A 13694-nucleotide genomic window follows, 5' to 3' on the forward strand; every position below is an offset into this window, starting at 1 on the left:
TGACACATGGGCGTTTGGAAACTGTACTAAATTATACTCTTAATGTATTCTTAGGGACTGTCAGTGGAAGAGGTGAAACATTAAAGCTAGGAAGCTTTAATGTCCTTGCTATTTTATCTAATTCTTCCTTCCCACACTAGAAATAGCCTGGGGTTAAGATCAAATTTCTTGGGTTAAGGTGCTCCTAGTGAAACTGCTTCTGGCATCAGGAATTTTCATTACATCCTGTTTGACCAGCAAAGTCATTTGGGGTACAGGTCAGCACTAGAATTGCAATGTAAAGTTATTTTAAATTTGGCCATGGAAGAAAGCAGCACCCTTCCCATGTTACCACGAGGTAATGAACAGACTGTCACAGCAATCCCCATCAAGCACTGGATTCAAAGGGAGCAGAGCCTGCTGCAGAGACCCCCAAGCCTGTGCTCATGCCTCATCCCCAGTTTCCTCTAAATGAGACTTCTGCAGGATAATTTCTACACGTGTCCTGACCGCTAGCAGGGATGCAATCCCTCAGGAAAAGGATCTGCATCATGTACCCTTGGAGCAGAGCCACCTGATCTTGCCATCTTGGAGCAGTGGGGAGCTGTACTTAAGAAAAGGACAACTAAAAGCTGCACCGTTCATTTCATTAGAAGCTGTCCCTGAACTTCTGTCCTTTTCATGACATGCCATAGAGTGTTTACAAATTCACAGGTAACTTTATATCACATTTTGTGTATTTGACTGGGCTTTTAATTATTTCTACAAAATATTCTGTTGCTACATATCATGTTTCCTAGGCCCATAAAATCTCCCACAATTCTAATGTAGCAAGGAATCAAATAGGATATAAGAATTCAACATTTACCTCTATTTTTTCATAATGAAGGAAACATCAGGCTCTTTTTGACTTTTGCCTGCTGAATTATAGCAAACAGTGAATGCTCATGCAGCCAGAAAATTAATAACCTGCTCCTGCCTCTGCTGCAACACTGATCACTTCTTAGCATCCTTTCTGCTGCTGATCCGCTGCGTGCCAGCTCTTTCATTTACTGCCCTGCCCTCTTCATCCTCAGACTGGTTAGCACCAGCTTCTTCTCCACCCTCCCAGCTCCACTGATAATGTGTTTAACATTTACTTTGATGCTATTCCTTGAGGCTTTTCAAAAACCTTTTTGGAAAGAAGACCATTAAAAAAGAAAGTCTTCAGGGAAAGACAGTGAGGAAAGCTAAAGCAGAAAGGGTATGTGCTTATGTATCATATTCCCCTGTCTTGCTGCAAGCCTGGAGGTGACTCAGTGCAAACCCATACTGCTGTAAATAGGGAATAAATATTGTCCTCTCCTAAATACACCTGGACTAGTTCAATAAACTGTGACTTTCTGGCTGCTACTTGTACAAAAATAAGCATATTAAATTCCAATAAATTACTAGGGAGCTGTCAGATCAGTAATACAGATATTCCCAAGGCTGAAAGACTGTCTATAGCCTGTCTCTATATATTTACTTTTTGCAGAGGCTGGTGGCTAGCACAGACCAAATGGTTCCATGTCTACACAATGTGACTTGTAATACCTTATATTCTAGGATTTTATTCTGAGCATGGCAAGGAGCATGAACTAAAATTCTATTCACCCCTCACAGGCCTAAAATAGAAATCCTTAGTGCTAATTTTGACACAGATTAAAATTACCTGTGGGCTAAGAGGTGATTAACATGTAACACATTTGGCACTAGCAGGACATATAATTACATTCAGACAGATTACTGGGCACTCCTTCTAAGCATTTGTAGCTTATCTTGTAATGTTATCTCATGCACTGATATGTTTGATTTGAATACTTTTTTTTTGGTCTTACTATGTGGAGAGTTACCTTAGTGCACCTAATCTACTAACAAATGGAAATGTCAATTTAAGTTTGAGCTTTGGATCTCTCTGTTGCATCAGGTTCTTTGTTTAAATATGTATGCTTTAATATTGCATATTTTGCAATATTTTATAAAAGTATACAACATATCAGTTCTCTAGTCTAGACTCGAAATCTATAGATGTAACTTCATCTATTGATAGACTAAACAATATGTAATACCAGGAAGAAAAACTTCTTTTTGTCTTATTCTTTCCAGTGGCTTTTGTTTAACCATCAGTATAAACAATTACAGTTTCCTGTGAGATGTTTTCCCATTTTCAAGTTCAGAATTAAATGGGTGATTTGCATATATGTTTTTTTAAGTGGAATGTAAAGGTGTCTGGACCTTCAGATTTATATTGGCTTTGCTGTAAATTAATGCTGCTGAAGTCAATGAACACACTTGAACTTTCAGTGACCTTGTAAAATACTGGTGGCTATTTGGATAAAAAAGAATCTATCTGGATTGGAAGAGTGAAAGGAAATCAGTTCATCTTAAGTTTGGTAATGTGATATAGTTACTGCTAACAGTGTTTTTACTTCTTACTATGATCACTAGAAGACAATGTATAGTTAGTATTAAATCAGGGCAGATACAGACGATAAAGGCAAAGCTTAATCTTGCTAGGATTAGTGACTCTAAATTGATATGGCTGAAAAACATTGCAAAATGCTGAAGTTAGGTGGCTTCAGGGGCTAACAAAATGCCTTGCCTGGTAATTATCAAAAGTCTTCAGAGACAATGATTGCACCTGGAAGCTCTGATTTGATTACCAAAAAAAAAAAAGTCTTCTACAGTAGCCTCATTTGTACTTTAATTAAGAGCTTTGTTTTTAAATATAACCATCTGATTCCCTGGGGTTATTTTTAAAGTAAGCTTCTGGCAAGGCAGCAGTGTGGTGGATTAGAGGCTTGGAATTGAGGAAAAATCACCGTTCAGCATACAGTTTAGAATAATGTGTGCATATATACAAATACATGTGTATTAAACATCATGTAACAGGATACAGGACTGGATTTATTAAAGCCAAATGGAAAGATATTTCCTCTTTTAATATTCTAGATCTCTTTTAATATATGTGATGCAGATATTGCACTGCAGTCTGATTCATGTAAATACCATAATAATTTCACATCTATCTGATCAGTCCACTGAAAGCTCTGTTTTACCCCAAGTTTATGTCTGCATCTAGAATTCCTTCTAACAGTGGCTGTTACACTTGATGTGGATATATAAGACATAACACCCATCAATTCACCATTTATCATGGAGTATGCAGGCATGAGTTGAAAAGCAGCAAGCCCAGATAAAGCATAGTGATGGAGAAGAAGCAGCAGGGTAGCAGCAAGGGAGGCAGAATGGGGATGCTAAAGAGCCATGTTAAAAGGGGAGGGCTGGGGGGAAGGGTGAAAGATCTGTACAAGACTTGTCTGAATATGAGATGCCAGAAAACAGTATTTTTCTAGTTCATATTCCAGAAGAGAACTTACAGCTTCCAAATTTTAATGGGCAAGCATGTGCATCCATGGGGAAATCTTCAAGCTGCATGGGACATTCAGCAGAGATGGTCAATCTGTGGGAGAGTAAAAAGAAAACACATCATTTTTTTTTTTCCCTGTGCTTTTCCTTTAGGCCCTTCACTGCACTACATGAATGCTGACACAAGCATGCTTTTCCTGAAGGCTCCTTGCTCCTGCTGAAATCACAGCAACCCCCTGTTAAACTGAATGTGAGATAAGCCAGGTGGACCACTCTGTGTGCATGCCCGAGGCATTATCTAGTGACATGAGAAATGATTCTATTTATGTAAGCTCTCCCAGTAAGATCATTCTTTCTTATTAGTGTGTGAAGAAACTCCTGTGATGGAGTTTCTCCCATATACCTTATACTTACCTGCTCTCTGTACATACTGCAACTGGACTAGAAATTTGACTCCTGGGTCAATTAGCACTGTTACAGACGTAAAGAATCATTGATGTTATACGTAGATGTAACTATTTAAATCCATAAAATAAATATTTATAGATGAAATTATACAATATAACTAATTATAGCTACATATAATGTTATATGTACTCAAGGACATATATCCATCACTTTATATAGCACTATAGTTAATTTCTGTGGAAATCACATGGTATTGGAGTCCATTTCAGTTCAACGCACTGTGAATTACCTGGGCATCTTGTCAGGCAAAAACAACAGGGTCATCTTCCCCAGTACTGCTTAGGGAAGCAATTCTATCCTGGACTCCCCAGCCACTATGTGGAAATATTTCCTCTAGACTGGACACAGAGGTAGGGAAAAAAACCCTTAGGCAAATATAGATGTTTCTCATGGATGTTTTGCATGGTTGACAGATCAAGCTGAAGACCAAGAATGGTCTGAGGTAAATTTCTGAGCAGTGCAATATCAGTTATATTGACATCAAATGTAGCAAATATATCAAATATCTCAAGAGAGCCAAAACTTGCTTCTAGCACAAGGAGAATCTGTTTTGTTTATGCCATTTTGATATTTGCATAATACAGATAGTTTGCTCAGGATAGTGAGGATGAAAATCTCATTTTACATTATGAATATCTTTATGGCTTTCTCATTCTATGCTGTTATTCCACCTCAGAGGCAACAGCCCAGAGACATCCAAGGCTTTGCAGACTGCCTGGTGCTGGGGTGACATAGGGGTCTACTGGAGGGCAGCTTGGTTCCTAACCAAACTATTGCTTGGGGAGTGAAAATCTCCAAAGAAATCCACAACACCCTACTACCAGCATGCAAAAGTACACCTTCTTTTCGCTACAGCAACATGGAGCCATATATACTGGCTATAAATTTAGTCACCACTTCCTATCAGCACCCCAGAGTGCCATAAGAACTTCTATCCAATGGGATTGTAAAAGCTAATAATCTGTGTACAGATGGCTCTGTGCTCTCTGTGCTCAGCCAGTCCAGTTCAGTACAACACAGTGATGCCTTGCCAGGCCACTACAGCTACACAGACAATAAACTGGGGGAAACAGCTCCACTCCACACAGAAATTTTGGAGCTGTACCAATGGCTGGAAATGGCAAAATAAGCACAGAAAATGCAACAGTATATTGGCTGGAGATCATATGCTGAGGATGAGCTGGGAAACAGGAAGAGAAAAAGGGAAAATGCACACAGGAATAGAAAATGTAAAGATAATATGCCATAGAAATCCAAAGAAAAAAGATCCAGTTCAGAACAGAGATAATTTACTATTTAGTAAAAACAGACAGGAAGATGCTATAAAGAAAAGAAATTACTGAGGCCTGAGATACCTGCACTTAAGCAAAACTGTTCTTGAGCTTTATTTTTGTAAAAGACATTTTAAGATAACTCAGATATGTAGTTGTCTGCAGTGGAAACTGCCCTTGGAACCAAAGCCAGCAAAGCCAAAGTTATCAAGAGTGGTGTGTGGATGAATTTAATAAGCTAGTTCTAGTAGTATCCTGCCCAGAACTTACATACTTCTCACAAAAGTAACTCTAATGAGGATTTTAAAGCAAGGCTGCTATCCCTCCAAGGCATCATTTTACTTTGCATGTTAAGCACTGCAAATTTAACCTTCTTGATAAATTCAGAAGCCTTGCTCCAAGAGCCCATAAGAAAGCTGGTATGTTTTGCTGCAGTCCATTTCCTGTCTCTTTGTTACCAACAGTTTAGGCATGTCACTTCAGAGCTGCAGCTTGACAACATTTTAATATACACACTTGTCATCTGCAAACATCGAAGAAGGGGATGCCTATATCCATCTTACAAAGACAATAGGTGTAGAATCAGGAAATGAAGGAATATTCAGAACAGAATTATGCATAAGACCTTCTGTTTCATCTTGCTGTCCTATGAATTGTATCCTGCTGCCTGCATCTCTGGAAATAATCCTTGTGTGTAATGAGGAAGGCTGTAGACATTCATCAACTATAAATGTGGAAGAGAAGTGAAGATGAGTTGCACTGAGACTGTGACCTAGTGGAATTTAATTAAGTTCCTCCAGAAATTATTTTTGCCTGTCCTAAATAAAAGGGTAGCAGATAAAGCTGGAGGGCATCTGGCTGCCACTACCTGACTCAGAAGCCACAAAGACTCTTGTGGTGCCAGGGCTACTCCTCTGTCCCCCCTGAATTCCTCATCCAAGAAAAGGCAGAAAATCCCTCAAAAGGGCGCTGCAGTCTTCTGGGTCTAGCTTGGAGGTAGGGAGAACCAATTTTAGGAGCTGTTCATGTGCTTGGGACAGCCTTTCCTTTCATTGACATGAATTCTTTGGATTAAAAAAAGTTCCTTTTGCTCTCTATTAATGACATCTGCGTGCTTCTTTCCTTTTCCCATGCCCCTATCCCAGGACCACTCCTAGTCTGGCCATCTTTAACAAAGTAATGAGCTCTACCTGTTTGTTACATGCTATTAAAGAAGGATGTAGTTGAGCCTTTTGAAAAAGTGTGCATTACCCGAGGCTTTTGAAGTGTCTTTTAATGGCCAATGTGACAAAAAACTTGACAGAAAACTTTTAAGGAAAACCTGACTGTAGGTTCTGATTCACAGCACAAATGTCACCACCCTGAATTTCTGCAGGTGCTCTGTGCCGAACAGGAACTGGTTTTCATAACTGGGTGAGGACCTGAAAAACAAAGTCACTCAACTGACTCCTGGTTCAAAGAGACTGGATTTTCTACTGCATACAGAAATAAAAGCAGCACAGCAGACATCTACACTCTGGGGGCTGGAAGCATGGGTTGCTGCATACAGATTTGCTCTGAGATGCAGAGTACAAACTATATATTCAGATCATAGCCCCTGGAGTCTCAAAAAATTGATATCTGGGTCTACTCCTTCAAATATCACCTGCAGTGATATTTGCCCACTTTGTTTTTTAACATTGTGATAAAGTTTAGAGAGCCATTGTATATTCTAGTTTACATAGCTGATTATTATGCAGTTCTTGGCCACAGCCAGCATGGCTTCATGCCTATCAAATCTGATTTTCTTTAATGGCAAGGTAACCCATCTAGTGGATCAAGGGAAGCCAGCTGATGCCATCTTTTTGGATTTCCATAAAGCTTTTGCTACTGTGTCTCACAGCATCCTTCTGGACAAAATATCCAGCACACAGCTGGATAAATACATCATGTGAGGGGTGAGCAACTGGCTCAGGGGTTGGACACAAAGGGTTGCAGTGAACAGGATGACATGAGACTGATGACCTGTCACTAGAGGGGCTCCACAGGGCTCTATCTTAGGTCCTGTGCTCTTCAACATCTTTGTAAATGACTTGGATGCAGGACTGGAAGGAATACTAACCAAGTTCACAGATGATACAAAACTGGAAGGAGCTGTTGCCTCCCTTGGAGGCAGGGAGGCCCTGCAGAGAGACTTCAAGGAATCAGGGGGCTGGGCAATCACCAGCAGTATGAAGTTCAACGAGGCAAAGTGCAGGATTCTGCACCTGGCATGGGGCAGAATGTGTGGACAGACTGGGGAATGAGATGCTGGAAAGCAGCACCATGGAAAGGGACATGGGGGTCCTGATCAAGATGAACATGAGTCACCAGTGTGCCCTGGCAGCCAGGAGGGCCAACCCTGCCCTGGGGACATCAGGCACAGCATGGCCGGCTGGGCAAGGGAGGGGATTGTCCTGCTCTGATCTGCACTGGGACAGCCTCACCTCGAATACTGTGTGCAGTTTTGGGTGATGCAATATAAGGAAAATATAAAACTATTAGAGAGCATCCAAAGGAGGGCTATGGAGATGGTGAAGGGCCTTGAGGGGGAGCTGCATGAGAAGTGGAGCCTACAACTTCCTTTTCAGGGAAAGAGGAGGGACAGGCACTGATCTCTTCTCTGTAATGAGCAGTGACACAGGACCCAAGGGAATGGCCTGAAGTGCTGTCAGAGGAGATTCAGGTTGGGTATTAGAAAAAGGTTCTTCACCTAGAGGGTGGCTGGGCACTGGGACAGGCTCCCCAGGGAAATGGTCACAGCACCAGCCTGACAGAGTTCAAGAAGCATTTGGACATGTGTGTGATTCTTGGGAATGGTCACATGCAGGAGTAATTGCCCTGGATGCTCCTTGTGGGTCTGTTTCAATACAGCACATTCTGTGATTACAGCAAAATTACTCCCAGTTTGCATTTATTTAAGGGAGAGAAAGAAGGCCTGGGCATGCATACCAAACAGTCTTTGCCTAATCCTTTTTATTTGGTGACTCCAACATGATCTTTCTGTGCCCAGTGCAGCAGTTCTCTGAGCTAGAGACTGTCACCAAACCAGGATTTTTCTGAAATAGGACACACATTGCTCAAAAGGCAATTCTTTCCAACAGAAGCATTTAGAAGCTTCCCTCCTCCACCATCATTCTGTATTAATAAAAACCCTATGGGATTACTTTCACTCAAACAGGGTCTATGACAAGATTATAAGCAGCTGTTAAAGTTCGAAAGTAATGGTAAAATAATCCCTGACTTGAATGGGGCCACTATTCTCCCCAAAAATGTAGCAAATTCTGATTGTAGTTGCTGATTTATTAATGAAAAAATTTTGTTTTCATAATGCTCCCAACACCCCATTGCTATCCAAGTGTTAATCAACCAACAAAATGCTATTGTGTACCTTAATTAGCTGAAAAAAAAAAAAAAGTTAGGTCTAGAAATTATTTAATCACCTATAACTGCATATGAAAGTTTTATCAAAGTTTCATTATGTATAGCTTTTACTTTAAGAACATAAAGTAATTACTGACATTCTGTTTCAAGACACATAAATGAATATCTAAGAAAAGCACAATTCAAGTAGCAAGACTTGTTCACTTCAGAAAAGTCACCTTCAACCATTTCCACTGGGGAATTAAGCACGGCAATGCTTTCAAGAGATTGCTGCTTTTTAGCAAGAAGGGAAATAAGGAGGTGTTAAAATCAAGGATGCAGCAAGGAAATAAATTCAGATATTAGAGAGGCAGACATTTGGAGTAAGTCGGCTTCAAGGTGAGCTGAGAAACCCTCAGCAGCACTCCCTGAGACAGGAAGCACCCTGTCCTGCAAGATCCTGTTTTAGGTCACTGCAGGGAACCCCCAGCTGTTCCCATGATCTCCTCAGTGCAAGAAGCATCTGTTCCTACTTGTGGGTAAAGAGAGGGGGCACTGAGCATCCTTCTCCTACCCTGTAAGTGCAGGAAACATTTTCCAACACATTATCTGCAGCTGCCAGGCAGGAGATGAGGGCAGTCACCTGCCCAGGGAGCCACAGCCAGCTGCAAAACTTGCTTTTGCTTATCAGCTACTAACTTTAATATAAAAACAAATTAAAACAGTGAGCTCTAGAATGACAGGGAAGCAGAAAGGCAGAGTAACCAGTGGCCTTTGGGAAAACTTAATTCAAGATAAATGTTGAATAATAATAGTTACAGATGCAGGGGACACAGGAAAACTTTTGTTGGCACTAAAACTATGGCCAGAGAGATACGAAGATTTTCTGCCTATCTGCACTAATCCCCAAACCAGCTCCATCTTCTTAGTTATTTAATTCTGTGCAGTACCCTTACGCCTGTTTAAAGGGAGCATTTAAATTCTGTGCTTTGACCCCACCTGTGCTGGCAACCAGTATGAGGCTCAGGTGAGTCCAAGTGCTGTTCCCAGCATGAGACCAGACATTTTCTCTAATAAAAGGTAAAATATTTGCTTGAAACTCACCTCAAACCTACCACAACCTATCTCCCCAACATGCAAAAAAAAAAAAGTTAAGCGGATACAGCCTTTAGCCAGGCTATAGTCAACTCCAGTGGGCTTGTTGGCTCCCTGGGAAGGGAAACTTCAGGGCTGGGTCAGACCCTTTTCAGGAGCCAACTCCAGGAGAAGCTTCCCAGGGCACCTGCTCCAGCAGGACCTCAGCAGAATGATTTGAGCCCTTGTGGTATCTCCACTATGCTCTTTGAAACACATGGGGCCAGGAGAATAATAGAGTTAATGGTTTGGACTGTTTTTTTCAAACTGTGAACACATGGTTAGGTTTGTAAAATTACTCATTTGACCTTGACTGATGATGACACAACCATTCAGCTGTTCTTCCACTGTGACGTCTTGGGAACACTTCAATAACCAAACTTCTATTTCTTTCAGAAGGTTTTAAAGCAAGACTTGTTTCAAGCCCCAGCACAGTAAGTGTATAGTCCAGGGAACAGATGTGTCCCTGTGCTCCTGAAGTAAATGTAACATGTGCCAGTATAAGCATATATATTGCACATATGCATACAAATATATATGCACATACAAGCATACATTTATACATACACAAATACATATGAAGACCTTTCTTGGTTCTGAAGCATTTGTTGTACAGCCCTAACAAACTCTGTTGGTGGCAGTGGGTTACAGAACACCACACAAAAGTGTTAGCCTGTGGACAGATGTTCACCCATGGAACACAATGGCTGTAAGAGTCACCCTGAAACCTGCCCTTGGCTGGGTGATTGCCTACAGCTCAGGGGGAGAGAAGTGATTATTCTTAGTAACCCAAACACTTCTTTGCTCATGAATTTCCATCACTTCATTGGAAAAAATGGCCAAAATACAGATTCAGGACCTTGATCTGTGCGTCCATGTGGGATGTGGAGGCAGCTCACCACTGCTTCCTACTTATAAACACTGATTTCTTTGGAATACACCAAATAAAGTGAACAAAACAGAAAAAGCAAAGCTAAGACTAGAGTGAGGTGGTCTGCAGAAATTTGTCTTAGCTCATTTTACTGTCATAACCACTCTGCCAAGAATACTACCATGTCCCAACTTTCCTATGATTCTGAGATGTGCTATCATTATGGGACAACGAAATGTCCTTTAAAATGCTATAGGGAAGGGACTATGGAAGACTAAGAGCTCCAGTCATTGATGCTTTTGGGAGCTGAGAATACATAATTCAGATGCATGGTGTACTTGACAGCAAAACTCTCATTTTAAGTAAACAAAATCATCAGCATAGCTTCTGCTGAAGTATGAAAAAAGACTTTAATTGCCTAGATTAACTGTGCTGAAGACTAAGTTATTGTGACATGATCTGAGGTGGCAGAATTGAACTCAAAAGCTGTACCACTATAAGAATGACCTCCCGTACGTGGAGTACTTTAACATGCCCAGAACATACTCTTAGACAGGAGCAGGGAAGTTATTCAGCCTCTAGACACAGGAAAAACAGAAAAAGGCAATGAAATAACCAATAGGACACACAAATTATATGGTATGGATGTGGGAGGTAACAGACATTCATAGTAGAGGTAGTACATTTCATTCTCCAGTACTTCTTTTAACTGCATAAAACCAATGCGTAAAGCAGTGAGTTTATGCTTATCCAACCTTGCAAGTAATCTAATGAAGTCCATAAGGAAGGTAGAACTTGCTGGGAAAAACTCTGGTTTTTATCAGATCAACTGTTGCAGTAAAAACTCCAACCTTTTTGACAGACCATTCTTTCTTCAGGTTCTCTTCCTAAAAACTTTACTTTCCTAAAAATACTTCAGATCAAAATGGCTATGCAGCTCTGAATGATCTGTAGATTACCACACACATCTACTGGATAGTTTCACTGAAAAACCTCTCCAAGCTTTCTTTTCTTTATGGTCCCTTATCCACGATGAATTCTCTTTTGGCACCCCATGAAGAAGGCTTCCAAACTTCTCCTATGTAGCAGCTCCTTTTTTTAGTGAATTCTTGAATTAAACCCCAAAAATCTAACTAGCTCTAGCAACGCTGAGAAGCTGATGCAGTTGTTGATGCAGGTGAAATGGGAAACAACATCTCAACCAGCCCACACTTCATTTTGCCAGGCCACACATTTCCCAAGTCTGCCCATGCTACATTTTGACTATAATCTCCTTATCTTTGTGGCTTTTTGATAGCATGTTCTACAAGGAGCTAACTGCAGTAAGTACAGTTGTTCTTGAAGCGCTGAGTAACACCGAACTATGAGCTTCTTTTTGGCTCTCAAGAGGGGCCAGAACCAGCTACTGGCAGAATCAGCCAGCAACAGCAATACCTGGTGCCAGTCAACTGCACATCCAATCTTTGCTTTCAGTGGAAGAAAACCCAAGTACAGGAGAAAGAAGGGAGCATAGAAAGCACACTATATCACAGAATCACACAGAATAACTAAGTTGGAAGAGACCTCCAAGATCATTTAGTCTAACCAACGACCTAACACCTCATCTAGGCCATGGCACCAAGTGCCACATCCTGTCTTTTCTTAAATACATCCAGGGATGGTGACTCTACCACCTGCCCAGGCTAAGCATTCAATTACTTTATTATTCCTTCAGTGAAAAACTTCTTCCTAATATCCAACCTCAATGCAGCTTGAGAAGGATGAAAGTTAAAGACAGTGATGGACATGGTGCAGCCATCTTTCAATTCTGATACCACCTGCTAAGAAATTTGATCAGTGCAGGTTTTCTGACTGTCCAAAAGGGCTTTTGTTTTTCCATTTCTGCCTATCAGTATGGCATGTGTTCCTCCATGGAGGAACATGGAGGCTACCTCAGACTGCACAGACATCCTTTTGCTTCCTCCCAGTTCACACACCTTTTATATTTTTATGTACAGGCATGAACTACATGAAGTATTTTCTACTGAGAAGAATTATCTGAATTAAGAAAGTAAGAGTGTGAGGAGGGATGAGGAGGAGGAGCAGACAACAGATGGGCAGTACCAGCCCATTTGGATTCTCACATCTAGACTTGGATCCACAGACATGGCGGGGTAGGCAGGAAGGATTATGACCTGGCATTCCAAAACATTCCAAAAAAATATTTTCTTTTTCTTTTCCACAGTTCAGACTCAGAGCTCAAAAACATCACAGTTTCTGTTCAACCACTTGCATTTAACCCCAGATTCCTCTTACCCATCTCAGGTCCACCTCCAAGGTCACTCCTCATCATAATCTCCTGCCTTTTGTGTAACATTAATGCTCCCCACACCTCTGCAAAAGAGGGAAGTAGTGATTGGGATGAGAGCTCTTTCACAGGGCAACGTGCACACCCCTATGTATGTGTACCTTATTGGCACATGAAGAAAGTTGTTTAGCCATCCAAGTAGGATGCTATTATCTGGGTCTTTCGTGCCTCGCTTCTGACATGCTGCATGCTCCTGATCAATACAGCCATGAAGGGCCAGGTAAAGGGTCAGACTGTGGGTTTTCACTGCTCCAAAAAAAGAGCCCTATGACTCCTCAGCTGTTTAACACCATAAATAGCCATTGAATAGGCCTCAATTTACCATCTGTTTGCTATTTATACCACCACCAGTGCTAGCATCTGCTACAGCATAATCACCTGTTTGTTACAGTTCAACCTCAGAAGGGAGGGCCGAATCTCCCCGTGACATTTGTTTCTTAAGCTCCTCCTACACCCACCTAGACAAAAGCAATTGTCCACCTAATTTATATGTGTTCGGATGCACTACATTTGCACAACCTTGGGCTTTATGTTGCACAGACAGCAAACTGTGTGAGTCCTCTACAAAACAGCTACAGGAGCAGCTGCTGGCCAGAATATCCCATAGCTTTAGGTTGCTGGCACGCTTCCTATTTCCAGGCTACATGAGTATGGAGGCGGGAAACACCAAAGGAAATAAGGGACACATGTGACTAAACAAAGATAACAGTTGGACTGCATTCCTTTGTCACTGTGAAAAAAAAAAAAGGAACCCCTAAAGTGTGAGCAGAGAGAAATACATCTCTTTTAACTTCACTATTAAAGCAGACATCTGAAATAATGTAGAACCTCTAACTCCATAAGGAATTCTCTC

At 41.2% G+C, this 13694-nt stretch overlaps 1 protein-coding gene across 2 annotated transcripts in view; it reads right to left on the bottom strand.

Annotated features, from left to right (window-relative positions):
* Window positions 1-13694, bottom strand: part of GABRA5 (gamma-aminobutyric acid type A receptor subunit alpha5) — a 55825-nt gene that overhangs the window by 24607 nt on the left and 17524 nt on the right. For both annotated transcript variants that reach the window (XM_033053090.1, XM_033053091.1), the window contains exon 6: window positions 3381-3463. In XM_033053090.1, the coding sequence (XP_032908981.1) occupies window positions 3381-3463 (83 nt within the window). The remainder of the gene's footprint in view (window positions 1-3380; window positions 3464-13694) is intronic.

Source organism: Catharus ustulatus, chromosome 2, assembly GCF_009819885.2.
Source record: "Catharus ustulatus isolate bCatUst1 chromosome 2, bCatUst1.pri.v2, whole genome shotgun sequence".
NCBI classification, from domain to species: domain Eukaryota; kingdom Metazoa; phylum Chordata; class Aves; order Passeriformes; family Turdidae; genus Catharus; species Catharus ustulatus.